Raw genomic sequence first — 27,533 nt, forward strand, 5'->3', positions numbered from 1 at the left:
TGTTGAATATTTTGTTTAAAGTTTCTTATACTCACCAAGGCTGCATACAATAAAAAAATAAAATAAAATACTGTAAAACAGCAATATTTTGAAATTTATTACAGTTTTCTACTGTATTATATTTTAAGATGTAGTCTATATATAATGTATTCATGTGACCAATGCACAAAATCATTGTTTATTATAAGCATGTGTTGCAGGTTTGTCGTCTGCCTTTTAAATGTTCTAGCTCTTTAAAGTAGGATGGATTCTGATTGGCTGTCAGTGTTTTTATTGTTCATCAGTTGGAAAAAATCATTTTGAAAGTGATTCCAATGATATTGTTTCTCTGTGGTATTATCGTCATAATTGTGGTCTGGACTCTGCTATGCTTTTATATTAAGAACGATTTTTAGAACTATATCTTGACCGACCCTGTTTACACCTGGAATTAAGATGCATTTTGGTTGATTGGATCACAAGTGGATGACACTAAACGGGTTTAAAAGGGGACTAAAACGTTTTGAGCTTGTCCGCTCTCTATCACTTCCATAGGTAGTCAAAAACGGATTTGACTGGATTGCTTTCATAGTGTAAACGTTCATGCAGTCGAATGCGTTCGAACAGCCACAAAAGACCGTCTACTCTCCGCCTACTGACCTTATGTGTAAACATTATGGGAAGCGCTCTAGCCAGACGGGATTTAAACTTTGTCGGCTGAAGACCCAAGTTTGGTTTGAAGAGCTTACCAAGCACAATGTCCTCTCACCATTCCTGATTTTTACCAGATTTTTTTAGCTGCTGCTTTCTGTATGTTTTTCCGTCTTCTCCTTGCACTTTCATATGTAAATTGCGTGAGCTTATTTTGTCCATTAAATCGAAAGATCTGAAAAGTCCATAGATTTACCCGCCCATAGCCCCTTCCCTCGAAGAAATCAGGACAAAAGTGGTTGAAAGTGGACAAAGGAGTAAACGGGAATGTGTCCGATCGACCAAAATGCATCTTAATACCAGCTGTAAACAGGGCCTTTATTGTTATTGTTATAGTTATAGTTATCGTCCTTGCTGTGAACAGGCTTTAACATAGAAATATGTTATACGCAGTCTGGTAATGCTGTACGGTTTCCGTCCTTTCACAGGCAGCTGGGTTTGGACCTGGTACCCAGGAGAGAGTTCAGCATGGTGGACCCGGATGAAATCAGTGTCACTGAGCTCTATAGACTGGTACGTCTGTTTTGCTGCGTTACCATTCGACCACGTTCCTGTCTCAGAAAGTTTCCCGATTTAGCCACTTAATCCCGTTCCATTAAACGTAAGAGGCACGTAAGATGAAAGCCTCACGCTCTACCATCAGCTCGAGTAACAGGCCCTATGGGGAAAATGACAGTAATTCTGAGACACGCTGACAAGATACGCCGCAGACAATTACAGTCGTCATGGATGTGGAAGTCTGGTTGCCAGCCGGAGGGGTTGTTGACAGCGGGGAGTCTCTGCTGTGATATAATTGAGCTATGCGAAGCACATTGGAGCATTACTTGGGCTAAATGTGACCTGAAATGTTCCCATACTGTGTAATGTAATGTAATAACCCTCCGCTGCCAGACGGACTCCATTACCGCACCCTGTCTGTTGTTTATGTGGCGGGCACACACACTTTTGCTATCAGCTGCGTGTGAGATGAAACACAAGGCGGATGTTTGCAACATGCAAATTGCTGACGGCCCAACACTTTTTTTAATTGAACACGAATCTCAAAAAGTTTTAACAGCTTTATTAAAAGATCTTTCAGGTTTTATTTAAAATTAGAACGGGTGTTTATGATGAATGACTATCGAAGCTAAAATGGGTTGGGCGGGGATAAATGAGTTCTTGGCAACAGTTATTGATTTATTTGGGTTATATTGTGCAATGATGGTCTAGTTGAGCTGTGAGCCTGTGATTGAATAGCAGGCTCAACAGGATGGCGTTTTGTGTGTGTTTAGACGGAGCTCATTACCTTTGACACATACCCAATGTGCTGTGATGAATAGTGTGGGAGTGAATCAGGTCACCCAGTCTCACCACACACACTTTAATTAGTCTTGAGGATTTAGACATTACCACAAATGTGTGTGTGTGTGTGAAAGAAACTGGGAGATTGAGAGTGGGAAAACTTAGCCAAGAACAATGAATACACAATAAACTGGACAATCTTAGTTGCTTTCACTTTTTAATGCCACATTGTCATTGAGTTTGTCCTTACTCTTTGGTTTGGTTTGGTTGATTGTTCATGATAATTATTACCCCACACACGCTTGATCAGGACACAGGTGCTCTTTGTTTGGAGTTCTTGATGTAAAAGTAAGCGGTTTAAGAAGTCTAGAACCTTCCGTAATCCGACCCGACCTGCCAAACGGGGAATAAAGTCTTTATTGAAATTCCAGTGCTTTATCTTTTTAGCCTATTCATTCCCATTAAAAGCTTCGGTTAATGTAATTTCTTGTAAAGGAGGAATTGCTGCTCTCTTTGGTTCTCTTTCTTCATTTATTAAAGTTAGCATGAAAGGGAAGTTGCGATTAGTCTTTTCTTCCCTATTGTGACGTATATCCGAGTGATATGGCTGGAAAATGTAGGGCTGGACTGGCTTTTGTCCATCGGGTATTGATTGGATGGTTGTGTTTTGCTATTGGTCGATCTCATTTGACTGACAGGTTGCCCCGCCCTCGCGTCAGTGTACATGTCAGAAGAGACAAGAGGAGAGGCTGCGAGAGTGAGGGGAAGTTGTTCAGATTAAAAATTATGAGGGCATGTTAATTAAAAATAATGATGTGCACAGATAAATCATTTATAATAAATATAGTATTCCATAAATGTTGTATCTTTTCCAATTTCATCGTGACTTAAATGTACTTAAATGCTTCTGTTTTAAATCACACCCAATTTGTGGATGCAGTTGAAGTATTTAACATTTTTTACATACCATGTATTGTAAAAATACAACTATTTCATGTGTTAGCATCTCGCAAAATACGTTCCCTTAAAATGCATGATTACTTTTATGTTCATGCATTTAAAAACTACTAATGTAGCTACAACTGTAAAGCAACAACATTGTACTTATTTGAGTAGGTACAATGTAACTACGTCACCTTAAGATAAAGTAAAATAAATTCTGTTTTCAACATGGTTTGTGAGACATTAATTGTAAATGACTGCTAATTTACTTAAATAATTGCTTTTAAAACTTCCAATGCTAATTAAGTGAGGAATACGTAAAGGTTACATCATTAGTATTATAAGTTTTTAAATGAAAGTGTGTTCATTAGTGTCTGTCTATGTCGTCCTCATGCGCATCACAGAGAGAGCATATGCACTGTCCCGTTGGCCTTTTTATATTTCACATCACACCTGTTCACACCTCGGTGTCCTCACACAGAGCGCGGTTCAACGACTACTCAATCCCAAGTGAGAAGTGTGTTTGTTACACAACAACGGTGTGAATGTCCACTTAAAATTAGCATGTGTGCAGTGATGTGTGTGCACGTGTGTTTGTGTGTGTGTGTGTGTGCGCATTTGACATTGCTCTCTGTGGTCTCCGTGTGCAAAGAAAGGAGCATAATAACTGAAGCAAATTCGATTTGGCCGGCTGTAAAGGAGCCATGCTGTGAACATGGAGCTACTGGAATTCAATGGAATATTCAATGCATTTATGCTTATGTTATGCACAGCTTTCCCTGCTTTTCTGGGTATTAAAAAGACATAATGCAAAGTTAGAGCTTTATTTGGCAATTACATACATTGTGAATGCTTTTTTTCTCTTGCTCTATTGAAAAATGATTGCATCACACATGTAATAATCTCTGTGTGTTGGAATGGATAGATGGAGCATCGGCACCGGAAGAAAGAAACTCCGACTCCTGTCAGCACACATCACATGTTTGTCCATTTGAAGAGTCTGATGAGCTCAAACCTGGGTGAAGAACTGGAGGTCTTCTTCTTTATCTATGATAGTCGAGAGAACAAAGCGCTCAGGTGAGCATCTAACTGTTCATTCATATGGTTGCGTGATTTGTCAGCTCATACACTACCGTTAAAAAGTTTGGGGTTTGTAAGATTGTTTAATGTTTTCTAATATGCTGATTTGCTGCTCAAGAAATATTTCTTATTACCAATGTTGAAAACAGTTGTGCTATTTTTTTGTGGAAACCATGATATTTCTCCTTCAAGAGTCTTTGATAAATAGATTTATTATTATTTGTTTGAAGCAGTTTTTGGAGCGTTGTTGTAAAGAAAAGTCTTCCTTTTGTGGAAAAGTGTCCTGTTTGTGTCCTGAACCAGGATGTGCTCTTCAATCATAACCTCATTACCTCATGTGCTTCCTCCTGTGTTTGTCCCGGCCACTGCCAGACAGATGAAAAACAAATAAACAGTTTTCATCAGGGAAACACACCTGCAGTTGAGGCTGTGTGAGCCTTCAGATGGTGTGTGTGTGTGTGTGTGTGTGTGTGTGCGCGTGTACCTGTTTATATCATCTAATGGTTAATTACAGTCTCTAATCGTTTCAGCAGCTGCTATGTCGCGTTTGCTCACACACATTGTCTCCGTGTTTTCCCTCTATTCATTGATTGGAGTTTTTCCATCAGTCTATAGTCATGAAGGAGAATATTAATGTGGCCCTGATCCATCAACGATTTCCCTACCTGGTTAGATGGCTGATTTCCAGTTAATTAATTAGTTTTTTTTTTGTTTCCATATGGAAGGGTGGCACTCACTTTTTTTCAGACTAGCCTTGTTCCTGCAGCTTCAAATCTGTTCAATGTCCAGCGATGACAGGTCCTGTGGATTTAATCACAGTGCTGCCCAGATTCACACAACTGCAGTGAATAGGGAATCACTGGGGCTGTATCCCAATTTACAATATAATGTGCTGTGCATGCAATAAAACTATATGAATATATTTGAAGATATACCATGTTGTTGCGTACTTGTACTTATATTTTATTTACATGTGTCTGAAATTTAGCATTTTGCTAAAATAATACTTTTTGGTTAATACATTTAACGTAATACTATGATTTTGGATGCATAATCCTTGCAAACTAACTATATGGTTTCACTACACATGTAAATGTATTATTTTATTGAAATAATAATAATAATAATAATAATACAGTATATGGATACAGAATAATGATAATAATAATAATAATTATTATTATTATAATTTAAAGTAATTATTACATTATTATGCCAGTTTGTATATTTACATGGTCTACGTGGAATTCTTTTCTTTTTTCTTTTCTTTTTTTCCCTTTTTCCTTTATTAATTTTTCATGCAGCTTAACTTGTACTGATCCCACAGCATTTCTTTGAGTCAAGTGATTCAGTTATCAGTCCTGGTGTTAGGCAGCTCATGTTACCAGTTATGCCCATTTTGTCTATTGTTGCGCTGTTACAAAAAAACGAGGTTGCTGTTTGTGTTCAGTTTTCTTTAGACAGTTTGAACGCTGCAACCAAAAGCTTTTGTGTGTGTGTGTGTGTGTGTGTGAGAAGCATGTGGGAGAGAAAGAGTCTATCTGTGTTTCTCCTCATTTCTGCCACAGGATATGTACAAAGTGCTGATTGACAGCCTTCTGGGTAACGGCTCCCCCTTCGTTCCCATGGGACCGTTTTGTGGCGTGGTTAATTTACCCAGCCAGACATACAGGGATCACGTTTCCATCCATGTCGATTTATCCAGCCGTGTCCGGAGGGAGGCGTGGGGGTCGTATCGGTGTCCCATTTGAACTTGTGTTAAAATCCCTGGCATCAAGGGAGGAAATATCAAATTCTCTGTGATGTTCCAGGCGAGAGTGAAAGAAAGCCGCCCGTCTGTGTGTCATTGAAATGCTGGCGTGATGTCTGCAGATAGGAATATCCCAGTGTCCACAGACGCCTCTTCAGAAAGCGATCGCAGCCCTGCAGCTGTGTGTCAAAGGCCGAAACAGCCTTTGTGCTCCTGCCTCTGGTGATGGGACGCTGTGATCGCAACAATGCTGAGTTAATTAACATGGTGTTTGTGTGAAGGGCCGGTTTTATACGAGTGTGTGTGTATGAATGCGTGTATTTTCCTGAGCGGATTGTATGCGTAAGTTTTGTTCGATCTCTATTGCCAGCTATTGTTCCTGTTGGGATACGTTATAGGGCCGCTCTTCTTTTTTATCATGAAGCTGTGAAAGTCATGTAACTGGATTATGAGGTCGGTCGGTTACGGACACATGTCTGTCCCATTATTGCCTTATATTGACAGCTGGCAGATTCCCTCATGGTTTAAACTACATTTATTTAATTTGCTGGATACATATATTCAAAAACACAGCAGAACTGGAGTTACTTAAAATAAAGCATCTTGATCAAGGAGATGGTGTCACCTCGGGAACCATTTTTTTTGCAAGTAAGTACTGTGACACCGTGGTTGTATCAGATGTATATACCATGGTACATGGTAAAAACTATAGTATTAGCATGGTATGTGTCCAGTAAAATTGTGTGTGGTGGTGTTGTTTCTTTTTTTTTCTTTTTTTTTTTTGGTTCATTTAAACATGTTTTGTACCTGTTTTGTTTTTGTATGTTTAAAACCCATGGTACTTAAAAAAAAAAAAAAAAAAAAAAGCATGGTATTACTGTGGTAATGCCTTAAATTTTATTTTATTTGTACATATCCAAGATCATGATAATGCCATTGTATATGCAAATAACATTTGGCTACAAAAATATTGCATGTATTGGTATTGCATGGTAATGTCTTGAAATATTTATTACATTTTTTGTTTTGTCTGGTTTCATTGACAGTTCAACATCTGTTATGATGAACCGTTTTATGTATGAGATATGCTTGGTAAATATTTGATTAGGCAAAGTGAATTTGTCTTTTTAAAATTTTTGAATCGGTTCCAAAAATGTTACACACTGTTCTTTTTCTTTGTATCTAATTCTTTGTGTTTTTAAACTGCATTTGTACATAATGTACTCAGTGTTTAAACTGAAAGTGTTTCTCTCGCTCTCTCTTTGTTTTGCAGTGAAAGGTTCTTTGTTAAACTAAATAAAAATGGTCTGCCCAAGTTTCCCGAGAAGACCGAGAGACAATGCACACTTTTTGTGGTGAGTGTTGAGATTAAATCGCTCCCAGACTAATCATGCGGAGTAATCGGTGTTGATTAAATTTTGTTTGTTTTATTCAGGATCTGGGGAGCGGCGACCTGAGAAAAGACGTGTATATTGTTGTACACATCATTAGGATTGGTAAAAGCCGATATTGTCTCCACAGAATAATTACTGATTCCAAAGACCCTGCAGGCATGTGATGAGCGCTGATTGTTTCGTGTGTGTGTAGGGAGGATGGGTGCAGGGGAGAAGAAGAACACGTGTAATGTGCAATACAGGCGTCCGTTCGGCTGTGCTGTGGTCAGCATCGCTGATCTCCTCACTGCTGACTCCAAAGACGACCACCTGCTGAAGGTCTATGCGTAAGTGACCCTACACACACACACACACACACACACACACCATATGACACCGGAAGCCAAGTCTGACTTCCTGGATTCAGACCAACTCTTTTCCCTGATTGGTTGGATTGGTTGAGGTTGCCTCGTCACCATCATTATAATATGCTCTACCAGTTCATTTCTACAATAATGAAAACCCTGTAGTTATAAGGGAATTTTAAAATGTTGATTTCCAGGCCTAAAAATAATAGAATTTGACATGAAAATAGTCTTAGAGGATGGCATGAAACACCTAAATAAATTAATAAATAAAGCTGTACATAAATAGCCATGTACATTGCTGAAGAAGTCAGAATTTTGTTTGTTTTGTGTTTTGTTTTTAATTATATTATATTATATTATATTATATTATATTATATTATATTATATTATAACGGAGACCCAAAAAGCTGATTTCTCCGTTCCCCATTCAAATTTGAGGATGTTTTCTGTGTTTTGGGAGAAATTTGTATGCTATAAAGTATAATGATTTTGATCTAAAGAATTGGTGCCTGAAATACAAATGCAATAGTGTGGCCTACTTTGCACTGGAGGGCAGACACAGACAGATGTGTTTGGCTCTAGATCTTTGACGTTTGACACTCACACATTATCAGCTGGCTCGTGGCCAGTCCTTTGGGCTGATAATGTGATTGCTGTTCTTTATACAGTATCTGTGTGGCTGTGTGATTGAATCCAGCTGATTGTCCTCTGTTGTTTTTTTTTTTTTTTGCAGTTGCAACACAGAGAGCGATTGGAGTCAAACTCACGACAACATCATTAAAAAAGTCAACTCCAGATACAACCTTTCAGGCTCCAACACAGGTAATGAAGCTGCCACAACCTTGAGATTGTGTCAAGTCACTTATTGAAAACAATCTGCATAAACGGATCAGAAATCACCATTGTTATGACATCACAACTACAACCGCATTAACATAAGACTGCCCATGGTTACATATCATCACCTAATTTAATGTCCAGCGACTTGGTTGGGGACTCACGTGCATACAAAATAGGTTAGCCAATTATAACAGAGGTCATTTACATAAGAGTCTTAAAGGGGCAGTAACAAAATAGCCTTTAAATGTCAGAGAGAGGCTGGAAAATGGTCATGAAAACCCCAATAAAGACTGTTTTTGGCGCATGAAACTTTGATAAACAAATAACTAATGATCTTTGCAACGGAAGTGAATCGATCAAAACTAACTTTATTCTAGAGCTGCTGTAAAGCCAAAACAATCTCTGTTACTTTCATTTCTATTATCACTGTAAAGCTGCTTTGAAACAGTCCATATTGCTAAAAGCGCTATATAAATGAAGGTGACTTGACTTGACTTTAGGGAAAATAAAACCTTCAAAAGTGTATTTTCCATTAAATGAAATAACCCCATTTTCAGCGTAATGCTTGTGTACGCGGTTTGCCAGCATATCTGCCGGTGGTATAAAGATGCTTGGCTCTCCCAGAAACCTAATTTGCATGATGACTTCGAAGTTAATAATTTTAGATCTAAAGACGCATGAAAAGCCCCTCAGGGTGGCTTATCCAAAAATGGTAATACATTTCATTTCGGCAGGGGAAAAAAAAGATTTGCACATAAAGAAGCACAAGTGTCCAGATGGTTGATTTGCAGTTTTTTTTTTTTGCGATTTCTGCATTTTCTGTGAAGAGCTCGTAATTGCACGCAGCACCTCCGCATCCGTTAGATGTTGAGTAATCACACTGCAAAGCCAGGGAATACATCAATTATTTCATTTATTCGTCACGTTCTTCAGCACACCAGACAATGAACAATAATGCTCACAAAAGTACCATCTTGCTAAATTTTATCTGAATCAATGAAGATATGATTTCTTCTAATATATGAAATTATTCACTGCAGGTTTGTTAAACGATTGCTCATTCACTGAGAGACAAGATCACATCCTTACTATGATACACACTCATCAGCCATGCTGTTTTCTCTTTTTTTTTTTTTTTTTCTTTTTTTTAAAGATTAATCTCTACCACATCAGTTATGCTGAACAGGACAAAGAAGAGTGATTATGATAATGGAATGAAACTATAATTGGACTATAATTAAGGCGCAATGTTACATTAGAGATCAGTAAATATATAGTGCCTAGTGCTTGTCAAACTTATGTAGTTTTTATTTTATTATTTTATTTTATTTAATTTAAACATTTGCATTCATTTTATGTTTAACCTTGACACCCATAAATTAATCTTGCTTATTTTGTGACTAAAGTTTTATTAATCATAGTCTTCTAATCGCTGCAAAGTGTGTGCTGGCTATTGACGTAACATTTCTATTTGGGTAGGTTTAGTTTGGCTCAATTCCCATGTTCACGGTCTGAATCTGTCTGTGTGATTAATGGAGACTTTGTGCGAGCTCAGTAATGGAATAATTCTCCAACAGCACTTCTCTGACCCTGTGCCATCAAACAGCGATTATACAGCATAAAGCCATTGCCATTGAGTATGTGCCAGACAGTTCATGATCAACCTCGGCACTGCTTCAGAACATCATTAAGAGCTGCAATAGCACAGAGCCTGATACATATTTGCTTAATCATTGTGCTGTCATGTACCGATGGGCCATTAGATTGTTTTCCATAAGTCGTCTTGTTCTCCAAAGCTCAGCAAAACTAAACCGTGCGGAGAAGTCAAGTAAGCTTTTGGAAAATTAGGAAAATAGGTTGAAGGTGGTTGGAAATGACTTGTGAGATGATGATACGATGATGGCGATATGTTTCATTCCGATATATTTCTGTTTCATGTGGTTAGAAGTGTGACAGAAAGCAGATTCTGGACTGATAGTGTGTTTTTACAGTACATCACATAACTCTAACAATACAATTGTCTCAAAAGCAGAACTTCTGTTTACCGAAATGCAAACCTCTTAAATGTGAACCAGAAACACTGCCAAATCTCACAAAAACATTACACAAAATTGACATTTACCATCACACCCTGTCAAACTGAGAGAGTAGAATGTGGGAGGATTATTATATCCAGAGCTTTCTAATGAATATTCATCCTGTCCTCTTCAGTGAATACCTGTGAATATTCATTATGTGCAGGAGTGAAGTTTTCTCAGTGTCAGTCTGTTGGGTGAAGATCCATTCTTTAAGTGATTTGAGAAAAGCTGTGAATAATCATCTGTAATTATCTCATATTATGCTCTCTTTGTTTAAGAATAAATCTGAATATTTGATGTGTGTGTTGAATCCAGGTCTGGCGGTGGCGCTCCAGTTGCTGCACGGCGACATTGAACAGCTGCGGAGAGAATATATGGTCCTTTTCTCCAGAGGAGTGTCCATAACCAAAAAACTGGGCTTCTCTGATGTCATCATGCCAGGTGAAAATAAAACAATAACTCATTTACTTACAGTCATTATATTCTAGAAAGGCTCTGTTGCGACAAATCTCAAATATTTGCTTCAAGCTTTAGCCTGCCTTGCTGATTTGCAATCTTCTTGGCATGCTCAGTACTTTGACAAACATGACTTTTCTTGTCAGACTGATAACATCCAACACACCTTGACTCTCAGAAATTGCACAAAGCCAACCAATCAGATTATAGCTTGCGAGTTTGAGAAGCTCTTGCTGTGTTTTGTGCCGCATGCATCAGGCAGTCTGGATGTGTCTGAGACTATTTTCACTCTCCGTCTTTCCACAACTGACCCAGATGTTTTGGTTGCACAAGCAGCCTGTCTCCTGGATGAATGTGCCATCACTGGCAGTAACTGTGCCTTATGGTTGCCGGATTTATTATTAGTCCTTTGCTGTAGGCTGATATTCCCTCTTTTTTCAGCGAGCGTGGGTTCTTGTCTGTGTGTGTGTGTGTGTGTGGTTGTGCATATTCCAGGTCATTCTCATTCACCGGTTCTGTTTCAGATCTTCCAGGAAACTTACTGTGATTGTTTTTTATATATCTGATTGTTGCCACAGCAACTGTCATATGGACATTAGTTGGCATGACTACTGGTTTGAAGTTGCGTCTTGAAATAGGACTGCACACACTTAATTGCATTACACACACACACACACACACATACACACAGGAACCCAGACTTCCTCCGCTTGGTGGTTTAGGTGGTGGAAGCTCTTTGTCCCCTTTATTTGCAAAAGCTGCAATGCTTTAAAATGTGTCCCTCAGGTCACAGTGCATTTTCAAACCACGCTGCCGGGGACAAATCATGCACCTTTTCTAGAGTTGAGGTCCACAAAGTAATCCAACAGAGTCTCAGGAAATGTTCTTGTTGTATTGTTTCTTCTACATGGGCGAATAATAACTGGTACATCATGAAATGTGGTTGTGACCTACTGTTGGCCGTAACATTTGCATTTCTACAAATGTGAAAATGTGCATGCACATGTGGTTGTCGAGGCACAGATGGGCGATGAAAAATGACAAGGTGCAAATATGTAGTTGCATTTCCTGTGTGATAGAGAATATGTGTGTTTTTGATAATCATTCATTAGCGGTCTTATCCACGAGTCTCAGGATGCACCTGCTGAGGACGTTTGGGAGGGATGAACTTCATATGAGTGTATTTGTGCTCCTGTGTCATAATAATGATGACACTTTCCATGTTTCATGTCTTTTCCACAAACACCCAGGCCTGGTTTCACATTAAGCCAGAATTAGGCCATAGTTCAATTAGGAAATTTCAGTAGCTTTTATAAATGTGCCTTAGAAAAAAAAACTACTGGTGTGCATCTTTAGACAAAACAACGGCACTGACATATTTTAAGATTGGTATGTCAGTGCAACTTGCTTTCAGTTAAACCAGCTCAAACATGCATTTTAGTCTTGGACTATCTTTAGCCCTATATGTGAAACCGGGGGAAAAGGTGTTACATTAAACCTGCACCAATTGCGCTACGACACGAATGATACCTCAAATCATGTTGCTTGTTGAGGAGAGAAGTGCTTTTGCATTTCTATTCAATTGATGCCAAAGAGCATTTACATTTCAGGATCAATTCGAGTTCTAGAAACATAAGAAAAAGGTTATTGGTCTGTGGGTTTTTTCTGCTGAGCAAACAACATTAAATCAATGTACATGGTAAAAAGTCATTCGATCTGTGTGAAGGCATCCACTGGGACACATTGTTTCATTTTAACATTGAAAATCCATGCCGAAAATGCACTCTTGGTGCAAATCTTAATGTGGGATCTAGATTGCGAACAGTTGCAGGTTTGAACCCAGTTAAAGTTAAACTGAGAGTTAAACTCTAAGAAAAAAAAAAAATATATATAGATATATATAATAGTGTTTCTTGAGTAAAGAAAATGCTGTACTTGTTGAAAGAACCAGTTCTTTATTTACCCTTGCATTGCAAACAAGCAGAGACGGTCCAAACTGTGTGTGGCACTTAATTCACAACAGAGGCGGGTGGAGTTATGAGGTTTAACTGACAGTTTGAGGATCCAATGGAGATACAAGGTTTAGTCACATTTTTTTTTTTTTAATACTTTTCATTGTTTAATAATTTGCATATCCCAAGTACAGATGTAAAGACTGACCAATAGTAATGATTTGCGAGAAAAAAAGCTGCAATATGGAGATACAAGGTTTCTGTAGATTACTGAGAAGCTTCTTCATTTTTTTCGATGGATTTCTGGTGTCCCAGTTATTTTTTTGCTTCAACATAAAACTGTTCTTTCTTTTCTTTTCCTAAAGGTGAGATGCGAAATGATCTATACATCACACTGGAGAAGGGCGAGTTTGAGAAGGGAGGGAAGAGCGTGGCAAGAAACGTGGAAGTCACCGCCTACGCGCTGGACGTCGATGGACAGATTCTCAAGGTTTTTAGACTGATAAAAGTTCCTTGTTCTACTTGATTACATGATCTTGGGTACCAGGTAATCTGAAGTGAAAAGCTGATAAAAGGTTGACATTGATTGTTTTCACACAAACAGCCATCGAGGTGGAGAGGTGAGAGGTCTGTGGTTTTCCTTATCCTCACTCACTCCGTGTCTGTTGACTCTCTCTCTGCAGGGGTTTGTGGCCGTGGGTTCGGGTGAGCCGGGTGGAGACGAGTATCACACTTTTGTGCTTTACCACAACAACAGCCCGCGATGGGCAGAGCTAATCAAGCTTCCCATCCCCGTCGACATGTTCCGCGGCTCTCACGTCCGCTTCGAGTTCCGCCACTGTTCCAGTAAGTCCGACACTGCTGAGAAAAGACATTGTTCTTTTTGTTCCTCAGTTTATGATGCTTTTAATATTCACATAATACATAAGACTGAGGCAAGACGGTATTTCCCACACTTAGTAGATGCAGAGCTTGAGGGAGGAAGTTAAATTAGCAGAATTTCAAATGAATAATGAAAGTGCAGGAGAATTACACTGAACTGTGTGAGTCAGATCACTAATGGGCCCTTAAAATGGACAAGTATAATCACCAAGGGGTATTTTTGATAAATATGGGACTTTTTTGATGCAAATAGAAATACATCCAAGTTAAGCATAGAGGTATGTGCTCGAGTGTGTGCTTTATTCGTCAGATGTATAGACTTCCTGTACACCAATATACCTCAAATCATCTGCAAGAAATCTATTGATAGACCAGCAGAGGTGGGAGTAAGTCACACATGTGCAAGTCACAAGCAAGTCTCAAGTCTTAACCTTCAAGTCTCAAGCAAGTCCAAGTCAATTTTGTGAAAAGCAAGTCAAGTCAAGTCAAGTCACTGCTTTATGTCAAGCAAGTCAAGTCAAGTCGTAGCTTGGGTCACAAGTCACTGGCAAGTCATACAAACGTTTGATGATTTCACTGAATTTATATATTAAAATAAGTTAAAACTACAGAAGTTGTGGACTATGGTTTTATTTGCAACATTTTTTTTAAATATGCATTTCCACATACAGCTGAGTGGTTACTACAATAAAAATCTAAAAAATACAAATAAATAACATTTCAAACTACATAGCCTAAAATGTAAATGTAACTGAAATTAGGCCAACATTAAAGCATGAAAAAATAAATATGCCTCAAACATTGCAGAAGACCATTAAAAGGTATTAAACAATTCACAATTCAAGTATAATGGTTCCTATGCCACCAAATGGCATTCTTCAAACTGGCATCCCCTTTATATAAATTATATATTTTTAATTAAGTTAAATTCGCCAATAGGTGGCGCCAAATCACCGTCTTAATGTACGAGTCATAGAAGCATTCATTCAACTGATTTGTTCAAAATGGCAGATTCGTTCTGGAACTAAGCAACTAGGTCACTGAATCACAAATACGCATAACTCTTTCTGTGGCTTGTTTGGAACTATTGTCATTGGAGAAATAGAGCAAAAAATGATAATATTTGGAATATTATGTCTAAAATGTCGCATCACAATATTCACACTTTGTTTATTGAACTGTTTTATAAAATCATTATCACATTTGCAATCGCGCCAATATTCTGGAAATATTTTTTTAATATCATATGTTATAGGGTAATTATAAAAATAACTCGTATAGGTCAATTTTTCCGCCACATTTTGAATGTTGGGTGCATATTAATTCTGCTGCCATTTTGCCCCCAACAGATAACATCTAACCCTGCTTTAAGAGAAACATAAAACACGACAAAACATTAACAGTTTTCTATGTTGTTTTTCGTCATTGGAAAGAACGACATATTTGGCTTTAAAGCATGATTGTTATACAAAACATATGCCATCATTAATTATCATTTGAATATTGACAAAATTAAGCTACATTTGAAAACATAATTGTGTATAAAGAGGCATGCTGTTTTGGCTAATATTCTCTCTAGATTTAAAGATAGTCAAACAAGCCTTACTTTTAGACGTGGTTAATGAAGTTCGACTGTTCGAGGTTGTGATGGTCGTCCGATATCCCTTGCCTGTTATTATGCGTACAGCAAATCTTCGTGTATGAATATGGTCAATTTCTAGTGTTTATATCCAAAAAGAAACGATGCTGGGAGATGTTTTTGTATTTAGCGCGCTCACCGCGATTGTTTTTTTCTGGGCTTGTGCAGCGTCACGCAATCGCGCAGAATCTGATGACTGGCGTCAATGGCTCCGTTGCTTTCATTTTGTTCATCAATTGATGTTGCGATGATTTATATAAAAATGTATATCAAGTCATTCTCGAGTCACACAGTTCAAGTCAAGTCAAGTCTCGAGTCAATGGATCTCAAGTCAAAGTCAAGTCGAGTCATTTTCTTAATTTAGTCAAGCAAGTCTCAAGTCCTTAAATTTGCGACTCGAGTCTGACTCGAGTCAAGTCATGTGACTCGAGTCCCCCATCTCTGTAGACCAGTATGTCTTTCCATTCTGGTCCAGACTGGTTTATGCTGGTTTTGGTGTTGGTGTAGGGTTTAGAATCAAGAGTTGGTTCTTATTAAGAATATACTGGAGCCGAGCTAGTGGGAGAGTGAGTGAGTGGGCGAGTGAGTGAGTGGGTGAGCGGGTGAGTGATCGAATGAGTGGGTGAGTGAGGGAGCGGGCGAGCGGGCGGGCGAGTGAGGTAGTGAGTGAGCGAGCGGGCGGGTGAGCTAGTGAGTGAGCGAGTGAGTGAGTACGTATGCTTGTATGCAATCAGCTTACAGTGTAAGGCTCGTCACTTTCCATTGTCAGTTGCACTTGTTCCCATTGCCTGTCCTCAATCTGGCAACCCGACCAAGCATCGAGTATGTTTTAAAAGTATAAGTTGACATGTAATGTACAGTGTTTGTGTTCTCCAGCGAAAGACAAGGGGGAGAAGAAGCTCTTCGGATTCTCATTCGTTCCTCTAATGCAGGAAGACGGGCGGACTCTGCCCGACGGCACCCACGAGCTCATCGTTCATAAGGTACAGCTGTCAAAATGTCTCGTTGACTTTTCTGCAACAAATGCAATTTCAAGAGGCACAGTGTGTCAAATGACAAATTGCCCTGGCTGACATGCATTTCATTCTGCATGTTCCTTTGAGCCTAATAAAAAGCCTTGAATTTAAAAAGTGCTTCCTTATTAAAAAGTGTAAGAGTTAAATAACCGTGTCGGAGAACACATCCCGGAGGCACACCCAATTTAAGAGCATGCTTCGGGCACAGCTCTGGTAATTGCAGACTGTTGAAGTGTTTCTGCATTTAACAGGCTTAAAAGAGGTCACAAACACACATGCACAAGCAAAGTGCATCTGTTATTTGTGTCATGTTGTACTGTCACCCCTCACACTCCATTGGTAGTTGTTATAACCGTTAAATAATTCAAGAAGCCTCTGAATGAATAAAAGACATGTATTATAACGATAATACAATAATGATAATGTTGTGACAACTTCCGAAAAGTTTAGTAATGTTTATGTTGTCTTTTATTTAAAAATAGCAATTAAAATCCCATTTTCTATATGCCCTATTTAGATCTAAACATGTAGAACACATGCAATAACTTTTATTAGTATATATGAAATAATATTTGAGAGGCTTAGTCCATATATGCGGGCCCAGTATGACACTAAGAGCTACTCGTGGGCGTGGCCTAAATACACATGCGGGTGGTTTGTTTCAGTGTTTACACAAAAGTCTCAATGCAGCACACTAGAGATCACTGCTGTGGAGTGTCACGGGTCATGTACAGCATACAGTCCTTGTGCATTTGCTCACAGTTCTACTGACCACTTGCGTGTCGCTCTTTGAGTAAGATAAATGATAAAAAAAGAAATTAGTCAGCTGTTTGCATTTCCGCTGGAAGCAAAATAACTGCTGACTGAATGATGCTAGTTAAAGAAATGGTCCACCCAAAAATAAAACTAATGTCGTCAATTTTTTTTTTTTTTTATCCCATGTGACTTTATGCCTTCTGTGGAACACAAAAGAAGATGCTTTGCAAAATGTTCAAGCTGCCCTTTTGGATGAACTAAGTAGTATCTTTTTTCATGCATGTTTTACAGTGTGAGGAGAACGCTAACCTGCAAGACTGTGCTCGCTACCTCAAACTGCCCTTCTCGAAATCAAATCTGCCTGGCAACAACCAAACTGTGAAAGGCACTAAGGAATCCCTGTGGATCACTTCATTCCTTTGTTCTACCAAACTCACACAGAACGGTAATGTGCTTGTGTGTGCGTGTGCGTGTGTGTCTTGCCATACTGGATACTTTATTATTCCCTATTTGGAAGATTTCATGGCATAATAGCTGATTTATTTATCAACACCCAACCTGATGCATCACAGAACATGGGAATATTTGGGCGGTTGCAAGCAGGGTTTGGCAAAGTCTGTTTCCTGACAAAATAAAAAAGGCATGTCATAACAATAATATTTTTTCCTGCAGGTGACATGCTGGACTTACTGAAGTGGAGAGCCCATCCGGAGAAAATCAGTGACAGCCTCTCTAAACTCAAAGAGATCGATGGCTCAGAAATAGTTAAGGTCAGCTGCACTTCAGAGCCATGCTGTTGGTTAATGAACATGTCAATCATAGTAACCTTTGCCCTAATTGGTGCACTTTACTAATACAGTTAAATATCTTTTATCAGTTTTTACAGGATACACTGGACACGCTTTTCGGCATTTTGGACGAGAGCTCACAGAAATATGCACTTAAGGTGTTTGATTCTCTGGTAGGTAAAGACCCTCATTTCTGGCACAATACAGGACAATGAAATTACATTTTGCTTATTGTCCATATGCATTTTTGTATTTTAGGTGCACATTATAAACTTGCTCCAGGATAGCAAGTTCCAGCATTTTAAACCAGTCATGGACACCTACATTGAAGGCCACTTTGCAGGAGCCCTGTCATACAGGTACATTAAACACTCAGTGTTTTCACTCTGTCCAGAAATTAGAAGCATTAAACTGTCAGGATCAGTGTTGGGGAAAGTTACATTTAAAAGTAATGTTACAATATTGTGTAACTCCCTAAAAAAAGTAACTACTTATGTTGCTTAGCAGTGAATTCATTAAGTCTATATAACATACACCTTAATTTTCTTAAAAAAACAAAACATCTAGAGTATTATTACATTCTGTCTACTTAGAATATTTCCTGATCCCCTAAAGCTATGTATGCCATACAAAAGATCTCTTAACATTATGGGTTATATTACCTATACTGTACAACTCTTTTTATTGAAAGTTGAATGTAATGTGTTTAGTTTATTTTGTACTTTTTATGGAGACGAGAGATCATTTTAATACAGTAGTTTAAAAAAATGTCTAAGCAAATTAACTATTTCCCCACCACTAGTTGCCAGCCTTTCATGGCCTCCAGAATATTTTGTTGTATGAATATCTGAACATGCAATAAATCAAAAGAAAGAAAAATGAATTTTATTCTAGCTTCATGCATGCTTTTTTATCAACACTTGAATGTGGGTAAGTTTCATAAAAAAGCAACATTTTAAACAAAAAGCTGAGAAAATCCCCCAAAATTCGAAGACTACAATGTGCATAAGCAATGCTTTTATCGCTTGTTTCTGCTCCTTCTGATCTGGATATTCAGTGCGCTTTCAGGAGATGCGTAATAGCGCCCCCTACTATATAACAGGAAAAAAATGTAAAGCCGGGAAAATTCCATCAATGGCGGCGAAAGAGTTAATTAATTAAACAGAATTAATCTGAAAAGAATAAATCTGATTACTCAATGCATGTTACTTGTAATGCACACTGGTCACGGTGGCCGAATAAGAGCCATTGATGTGAAATTGAAACATAGATTTATGTAAATACACTTAAAATGTGAAAATCTCACATATGTTTTTGTGAAATGCTTGTGAAGTGTGCTTGTGCTGTTTTTCATTTAAACAAATGCCACTTGGTTTGATATTTTGTTATGTTATGCTTATGCAAGATATTTGATAAATGTGGCTGAAGTGGCCAACTACTTTTTTAGGGTCATTGTTTGTTTTTGTCCACACACAGAAAACAGGACTTTTGTTCACAGCTCTCTTGAAACCTGACTCTCAGCCAGTACAGCGCTGATTCTTCACTCGATAAACACTCAATTTTACTGCATGTTCATTCATCTGGGTTAGAGATCAGCCAACATTACAGCCTACACAGTTGTCCAATATGCATATTATGCAACCAATTAACTTAAAAACTGGACATGATAAAACACAACCATTAGATCACAAAATAAAACGAGACTGTACATTTAAAAAAAAATTATGTGCAAAAAGTTCATTTTGTTATATAGATTAGCTTCAACATGGACCACAAAGCTGCAGTTTCATGGGGTCTTTAGATGCGTCTTTTTATTTCTAGTTTTTCTTGCTCACTCGTGCAAATGTGTTGCGTCATGCTCTTTCGTCTAAAATTTCTTTCCGTTCTGATTTTCAGTTCTCCTTTTTGTTGTGATTTTTAGTCTCTGAAAAAGCATGTAACCGCATACGTGCAGAACAGTAGAAGATCAGCACGGGATCTTTCTTCTCGTACTTAATTTGCTCCACTGCAGTGGACGTCACTTTCTTTCTACTTCTCACTGCAATGCTTGGAAATCGCAATGGAAATTACCAGGGATCCCGCCATATGATTCTATTCTAGTACTTTTACAGTTATTCTATTCTAGTTACAGTACATGAGCTATTGCGATACACTGTGATTTAAGAAGTTTATTTTATTTTCCTGCAGTATCATGGCATCACTTAAAATAGCATTTTATGTGTTCCTATACGTACTATTAATTATTTGAAATCCCAAATTAAGCCAAGTGCTTGTCTAGAATGCTAATGCTTTGAAAAAAAAGACACAAAACACGATTGATGCATATCAGACCCATGGCTTAGTGGTTGCACTGAGCTGTGGTGCTCATACAGACAACGCAAGTTTGAATCCTGATTGCAACATTTGCTCATTGCACCCTACTTCTGCTTGCAATCATTTTCTGCCACCTCTTTCTTTTCTTTTTTTATCCATAAAAATGGCAAAAAACCCCCGGTTGTTATAGACCTAGTGCAGTAGTTAATTTGCCAATAGCGCAATAAATCCTATTCGGAAAAAGGTCAGATTGGTTTCCATTATGAATCTTTCCATAAATGCTTTCAATTATACCAAACAAACAGATCTATGTACTGTAGATGGTTAGTTTGACACAATTTTGTGTTTCTGCCAGGGATCTGATCAAGGTGTTGAAGTGGTACGTGGACCGCATTATTGAAGCGGACCGTCAGGAACACATCCAGCAGGTGCTAAAGGTGAGAGCCCTTGCAAAATCCTTCTCTACTTCAGACTGCACGTCTTCTCTCGCTCTCTGCTTTTCATAATGATATTTCGAGTATGTCATTACTGTCTTCCATCTCCTGATTTTGTGCAACCACAAATACAATTTATATTCGTAATGTACTGAATATTCAATTTCTCAGGAATGGTTAGCTCCGGGCCGCTACGACTTCAACATCACATTAGTTCACACAGCCCATGCATTCTTAAATACACTGCTTTTATGTTGCGTTCTGTGCTCAGATCTGCTGTTCTCTTGGTTTCCTAGGCGACGGAGTATATTTTTAAGTATATTATCCAGTCGCGCCGGCTGTTTGCCCTCGCCACAGGCGGGCAGAGCGAGGAGGAGTTCCGCTGCTGTATGCGTGAGCTTTTCATGTCCATCCGCTTCTTCCTCTCGCAGGAGAGCAAGGGCTCGCGGCCCATCACACAGACACAGGTGAGAGAGAATGCGATCTGTTTATATTGAAAAACTGTTTAATTTGTATAGTTGAGCCATGGTTCGTAACATGCTGTGTGGGTGACACAGGTTTGAGTCTAGCACGCAACATTCCTCATTCTTTTCTTCCACCGATACTAATAATTCAATAAAGTAATTGTATAATTTAATAAAAAAAAAAAAAAAATATCTACTAAAATACCCTCCCCGCCATACTTCACTAAAAAGTATTTTGGTGGGTCTTGAGATGGGTGCTAGAATGGAAAAGTCTGGTTTAGCATAAAAAAATCTGAGATCATTCTTAAACATTTGATCTTTTGGCCATTATTCTGGTCTCTAGAGCCGGTAATTTTAGTCCCACGTCTGAAACATCTTCTTAAATCATTAAGTGTTTAGAAGGCAAATTTCCTGTATTAAGAATTTATTTGCTAGAGAAATGCTTTTAAACCGCCATCCTTCACTCGGGTCATTTTTTTTTTTGCCTATAAAACATGCCCAATGCAAAACGCACACACACACACCTAGGAATTCCATTAAAAGTGTTTTTTTTCTAAAAAAAAATTCAAATAAAAATCAGTCAGTCACTATGCAGACTGCACACAGATATGAAGTGGTTAGATATGAACACATTTTCAATGCAGAGCAAAATATAAATAATTGCATTTAAAAATAGAAAAAAAATATTATCAAAATGAAGTGAGATAAGCTTTCTGGACACAAGTACAATTTTAGGGCGTCGGGTCTTTTTGACCCAGGAGGGAAATATTTGTTACAAAGTGGATAATTTTGACAGACATTTCACCCTTTAAAGTTGGATCATTAATTTTTCATGGAGAATGTCGTCCAAAGGTGGTTTTGAATGCTCCCCCCTAAATTCAGGCAAACCATTTGAAGTCTCCCGCAAATATTTCCGACTTCCCTGAGCTGAATGCGAGAGCGCGTTCTATTGGCCGTCACTCTGGCTTTTGTTCGAGCCTTGGTGTGAGTTTGTTTTGATGTTCTGCCGTGTTCTACAAAGAGCCTCAGACTGTGGACGGCAGCCCATGCAGACCCTTTGAAAGAGAAAGACCAATACATCCAAAGAAAGGATTGCTTTGGGATTTAATGAGAGAAAGAAACATTTAAAATGAATATAGAGGATAAGGATGAAAAGAATGAAGTAAGATGGAAAAAAAGTGAGATAATGAAGGCGCAATAAGATTATAAGAAACTCTAGGGAAGACTCTAGATAATAGGGAAGTGGGAAAAACAGACAGAACTGGTCTTTTTTCCACAGCATCAGTGAATGGGACACGTATTGCACGTTTTGGCTGCAAATCCAGCTTTCAAAATGTCAGTCTGCTTTATTTCGTAATTTCACATAGCCAGACTTTTGACTATCAGCATAAAGTCTGGCCCTCTTGGCAGCTTTTCCTGACCAAGACCAGTGCACTTACACAGAAATATTACTATTTAAAATATGTGTAAAGCAACCAGTCAAAGTTTGTTTTGTTATTTGATATAACACCGGTGTGGAAACAAAAACCTACTTATACTGCAGTGTCAGTCGCAACCGTCTGTTATTTTTGCCAAAGAATTTAATGGTAATGTGTGTGAGCAGAAGTTCTGCTGATTTAAAAGTATTAAGTGCTGATTATTTCAAAGATGTAACTCAACAACAAAGTGTAAAATACAGTTCTGCTCATGCATGTCTAGTTTACTTGCTTGTAGCTACCTTAAATATTTCACTATACTATACTGTATTTTTGAAAAAGTTTGATATCACTAACCTTCCAGAGTTGCATTTGACCAATCAGAGCAGAGTAGCCTTTTGGAAAGGAGGAGTTTAGATAGACTGAATCCTTTATAAAATAGTTTCAAATACCTTTCTCTTTGAGAAAAGAGGTGATTTTTCAGTGTGTATTATGAGAAAATTAAAGTGTGTTTGACCTTGGATGCATGTAAACCTATTGAAGGAGCAAAATTTGAAACCTTTAAAATAGCATAATAGCGAAACTTTAACTAGTTCTAGCCATCAGTGTGCAGTATGCATTTGGTGGCCAGTGGAGAGATGTTGAGAGATGATCCATAGGCTAAATCTAAGACTTGTATCATTTAACACTCTGGATTGTCTAAAAATGAATAGTTAATACAGCTCAATTGGGTATTATACTGCAGAATATGTCTATAGATATATATTCATCTCACACGATTCATTACCCTGTGTTGGACTGACTGCCGTTTGGAGGTTTTAATCTTCATGGAGAGCAGAACAAAGGCAGTGATAGAATGCAGGCCAGAGCTGTTCTAATCCCCCATAATCCCTCCCGTCCCTCTATAAACTCCACACTGGCCCCTCACAGCAGGATTATGTGTTGAGGGTCGGCCCTGTTCTCTCTTCAGTCTTCAGGCCATGTTCTTCTTGTTTTTGAGATTCCTTCATAGGCCGTGGGTTGGTGGTAAAAACAGTTACTGGCTGAGAAGATAGACGTGTCACAGCCAGTGTATGCAAGGCAGTTTTGTTTTCCCATATTCCGTTTATTTTTCCCATGTGATCAATTGGTGATTGTTTGTGCACTTGAATTCACAGGCGGTGTTTCTGCAGCAATTCCCGGCAGTGTACGGGGAGTTGTTGAAGCTCTTTACGGTCAGGGAAGTGGCCGCGTTTGTACGGGAGACATTAGGCAGCCTCCCCACCGCCTCTCAGGCGGACTGTCCCCTAGAGGCCGTCAAGCTGCACTGCATCACGAAAACCGTAGAGAGCCAGATCTACATCAACCCTGGTAAACACGCTCACTTGAGGATGATGATGAAGATTGCTATACCTAATTTTAGAGGCTGTTTGTTTAATGTTTGTGTATTTGTATCAGAGTCTAGATGTATTCTGCTCCCAGTGGTATTGCGTTTGCTCCAGGCTCACCTGCAGGAGCAGCGAGACCTCGTCATGTGTGCTCACATACTCACCTGCATGCTGTCTCTCCTCAAGAAGGACGACGCGGTAAGATAACAACTCTCGGACAGTGCTCTGAAAATGTGCCACCAACTGTGTGGATGAGATTGCCAACAAACTGAGAATTGGACCCTTTAATAAAGTGTTGAATATCTCACGATTCCTCAGAACGTGATCCTAAACATGCCTAAATATGCGAGGCTTCCTGAGGATCGACTTGTCATTCAGGCAACCCAGAAGGTTTGCACATCCCTAATTTGTGTTGACTTCTGCTTTGAAGTAGACCACGGGAAACTTGTCTCATGAAAATGCTGATGCTGGTCTAAATGTAGACATCCTGTCTGACTTTAAAGAAGTCAAATGGCGGGTCTCACATGCAGAAAAGACCTATGTGCATCAGCCACACTGGTTTCCTCCTGCACATGTATAAACTGAAATGACAGCTGAACCTTTCATGACTGCTTCACCCTCTCTGCCATTAGCACCCTGTCAGAAAGTGTGCATAAAATCACGGTTGACCTCTTGCAAGGCCGTACCCTTACAGATGTGCCTGTGTACGCAGGAGCCGACCGCATCCGAAGAGGTCGATCTGATCGTGGAGAGTGTTTTGGCTGTGTTACTGCGGACCATCCTGGAAGTTGCTAACCGGCCCCAACCAGCAGGACCTACACTACGACCCCAAGTTCAAGACGTTACGGTAAGAAGAAACAAATAAAAAGAAGGCTTTACGAAGAATAGAGGCAAGAGTGAATTTTAAAAAGTGAAACGTGCAAAAAAGCGTCAGAAAAAGACAGAAACAGGCCCCGAGGGCGAGGTAATTACAGCCCAGCAGTCACAGCGTTTTACACATCAAAGTCTCTCCACACAAACAGCATGTGAATTCTGGCAGCATTCCTGCAAGATGTGACGTATTCCCCAGCGCCCCAAGGCTTTTGTGGATGCAAACCTTGCCGTACCTCTTTTCAACTCCGTTTTATTCACATATTTTCTCACATACTCAGATTTATTAAAGGTTCCATGAGGCGAATCAGTATGGGAATTAAATATTATGTGATGTATTTTTTTTAATTAAGTGTTATGCAAATGAATTTATATTAGCAATGTACAGGTAGACCCACATTAAATCTGCTTTTTGGATGTTTTTGTGCAGATTGTGGAGAAAATATATGTTGAAAATTCTGAATGCAAGTGTTATATATACAAGTTGCATTAAAGTGCCCCTATTATGCTATTTTAAAGGCTCCTAATTTGTTTAGGAGTCTCCCACATGCATCCAAGGTCATAAAACACTTTTCTCATAATATACTTTGCAGCATCATCTCTTTTCTCACTGTGTGTGAAACGGTTTGATCAAGGATTTAGTCTCTCTAAACCAGTGGTCCTCAAACTTTTTGACTCCAATTGTCAAAGACAGTACTTGAAGGGCCCCCAGTGCAAGAAGACTGGAGAAATGATACTGGAAATTCTGCTTTGCATCACAGGAAAAAATATATTCAAATAGAATACAGCTTAATATTTGTCAATATTATTGTTTTTACTGTATTGTTTTTATCAGATAACTTTTACATGAAAGTGTTCAAATTAGTCAAAGTTATTCTAATTTTACCTACTATTTGTGCAAATTCAACTATGATTTTTTCGAAGTAAAGTTAAAAGGACATTTTTCAAAATCACATTTATGTCAGAACAATCAATGAAATGAACACACCAGTGGAGGGATTTATTGATCTTTCTGTAATCAAACTTTCATAATTTATTTTTTTGTCCTACGTATAGCACATGTTGAATGTGTATTTTTTTTCAGGGGGAGTTTGTCTCGTGTCTTTTGGCTCTGTTGAGGCATATGAAGGACAGACACTACCAGCAACTCCTGCAGAGGTTCACCAGTAAAGACGACCTGCGGGTGAGTCGATTATCAACTTTGTCGTATAGGCATCAGTTCTTTATACTCACTAAGAAACATGTGAAACATCCTCTTCTTCTCTCTCTCAGGACTTTCTCCTGCACATCTTCACTGTGTTTCGGATCCTGATAAGACCAGAGATGTTCCCCAAAGACTGGGCGGTCATGAGGCTCGTCACCAACAAGTTAGTTGCTTCTTTCCTCGTCCAATTTTACATTTTTAGAGTCAAGGTCGTAACCATGTCTTGAACATTGAGGGGTGGAGGGGACAACATTTTTAGAAAGCATAAAGACATAGAACAGTGAAGGAAATTCTAGGTCTAATTCTACTTGGAAAATAATCATTTTGCACACATGTACTTTAATTTGTATGCCTAATATGTCAATGTTTCTTGTCTCATGCCGAGTTAGGACTTGCATGAATCGCGTAAATTTTCAATTAAAAACATCCATATTTGAAAAAAAGTTGAGAGTAGTTTGCATCACTGGATGTTACTGTTGGTGGTTTAACATTTCTATCGTAAAAGTTGGAATGTTTCGCTATTTCCATCTTACCTCACTCGACGTTAAACTGACGCTTCACGCTGGAATTCACGCTCTGCTTCTGGGAACAGTAAACCCCACCTACTTTGATTTAATTGGCCATCTCAATCATTTTGACATTGACGAGCGTTGTTAGACTGCTGAGTCAGACTAGACTAAAATTGTACTTTTCAAGATTGTCATCCTAACAATACACAGAGTGCTGCGTAATGGAGTGCAGCAGAACAGTGCAATAACTTCAGATATTGGGGGGACAATTTGGCCATTTCTAATTATTGGACGGGACTTTTCCCCCTCAATTCCTGTAGTGGTTACGGCCCTTTTTAGAGTATTGAAATGTGATCTGATGTGTGATTATGTTTGATTTACAGCATCATCATCACCACTGTGCTCTACCTGTCAGATGCTTTAAGAAAAAACTTCCTCAGTGATAAGTTTGACTTCAAGGTTTGTCCTCCTTCCGCTTCACTTTGAATTCATCGGTAAAACATCACAGTCGATCTGTTTATTTTCTCTGTGGCGCAGCCTCTAAACTCTCTGTTTCCATGTAGGTGTGGGATTCATACTTCTGCCTGTCTGTTATCTTCATCAACCAGCCCTGCCTTCAGCTCGAGACCTTCTCTGCATCAAAGAGGAAGAAAATCCTGGAAAAGTGAGTGTCTGCAACTTCTCTGAATTTTAATACTCCTCTACTATATACAGTAGTGTGCCAAAAGTCGTACGTCAAATGAATAGTATGTCTGAATTTATAAGGCTATTATGGGTTTGAATTTTTTAGTTTTTGTTTCATTTACACTTTTTATTTGCGTATTTCATTACTGGTTCTTCCTCAAATGCAGTACATACTCGGACAGTACATGATTTCAGATGTGGCTCCAGTGTTTACGTTCTTCAGGAAGTCGGCCTACAAATGTCTCAGTTATATATCGAGCACTAAACTGACATAGGACGGCTTATTTAAACAGCATTTTGCGCTTTGTTTGTGTTTAGGTACGGAGACATGCGTGTCATGATGGGATGTGAGATTTTCAGCATGTGGCAGAATTTAGGTAGG

The 27,533-nt window shown here is 38.7% G+C and overlaps 1 protein-coding gene across 2 annotated transcripts in view; it reads left to right on the forward strand.

Annotated features, from left to right (window-relative positions):
• dock4b (dedicator of cytokinesis 4b) overlaps positions 1 to 27,533 on the forward strand; it is an 80,883-nt gene that overhangs the window by 30,283 nt on the left and 23,067 nt on the right. For both annotated transcript variants that reach the window (XM_084408309.1, XM_084408310.1), the window contains exons 7-30: positions 1,119 to 1,203; positions 3,839 to 3,990; positions 7,017 to 7,098; positions 7,179 to 7,239; positions 7,331 to 7,463; positions 8,218 to 8,306; positions 10,718 to 10,843; positions 13,176 to 13,300; positions 13,494 to 13,656; positions 16,208 to 16,314; positions 17,395 to 17,548; positions 17,776 to 17,873; positions 17,981 to 18,064; positions 18,150 to 18,250; positions 20,560 to 20,641; positions 20,935 to 21,105; positions 23,675 to 23,867; positions 23,955 to 24,082; positions 24,597 to 24,731; positions 25,839 to 25,937; positions 26,027 to 26,121; positions 26,851 to 26,926; positions 27,031 to 27,131; positions 27,470 to 27,528. In XM_084408309.1, the coding sequence (XP_084264435.1) occupies positions 1,119 to 1,203; positions 3,839 to 3,990; positions 7,017 to 7,098; positions 7,179 to 7,239; positions 7,331 to 7,463; positions 8,218 to 8,306; positions 10,718 to 10,843; positions 13,176 to 13,300; positions 13,494 to 13,656; positions 16,208 to 16,314; positions 17,395 to 17,548; positions 17,776 to 17,873; positions 17,981 to 18,064; positions 18,150 to 18,250; positions 20,560 to 20,641; positions 20,935 to 21,105; positions 23,675 to 23,867; positions 23,955 to 24,082; positions 24,597 to 24,731; positions 25,839 to 25,937; positions 26,027 to 26,121; positions 26,851 to 26,926; positions 27,031 to 27,131; positions 27,470 to 27,528 (2,699 nt within the window). The remainder of the gene's footprint in view (positions 1 to 1,118; positions 1,204 to 3,838; positions 3,991 to 7,016; positions 7,099 to 7,178; positions 7,240 to 7,330; positions 7,464 to 8,217; positions 8,307 to 10,717; positions 10,844 to 13,175; positions 13,301 to 13,493; positions 13,657 to 16,207; positions 16,315 to 17,394; positions 17,549 to 17,775; positions 17,874 to 17,980; positions 18,065 to 18,149; positions 18,251 to 20,559; positions 20,642 to 20,934; positions 21,106 to 23,674; positions 23,868 to 23,954; positions 24,083 to 24,596; positions 24,732 to 25,838; positions 25,938 to 26,026; positions 26,122 to 26,850; positions 26,927 to 27,030; positions 27,132 to 27,469; positions 27,529 to 27,533) is intronic.

Source organism: Rutilus rutilus, assembly GCF_951802725.1.
Source record: "Rutilus rutilus genome assembly, chromosome: 4".
Classification (NCBI taxonomy): Eukaryota; Metazoa; Chordata; class Actinopteri; order Cypriniformes; family Leuciscidae; genus Rutilus; species Rutilus rutilus.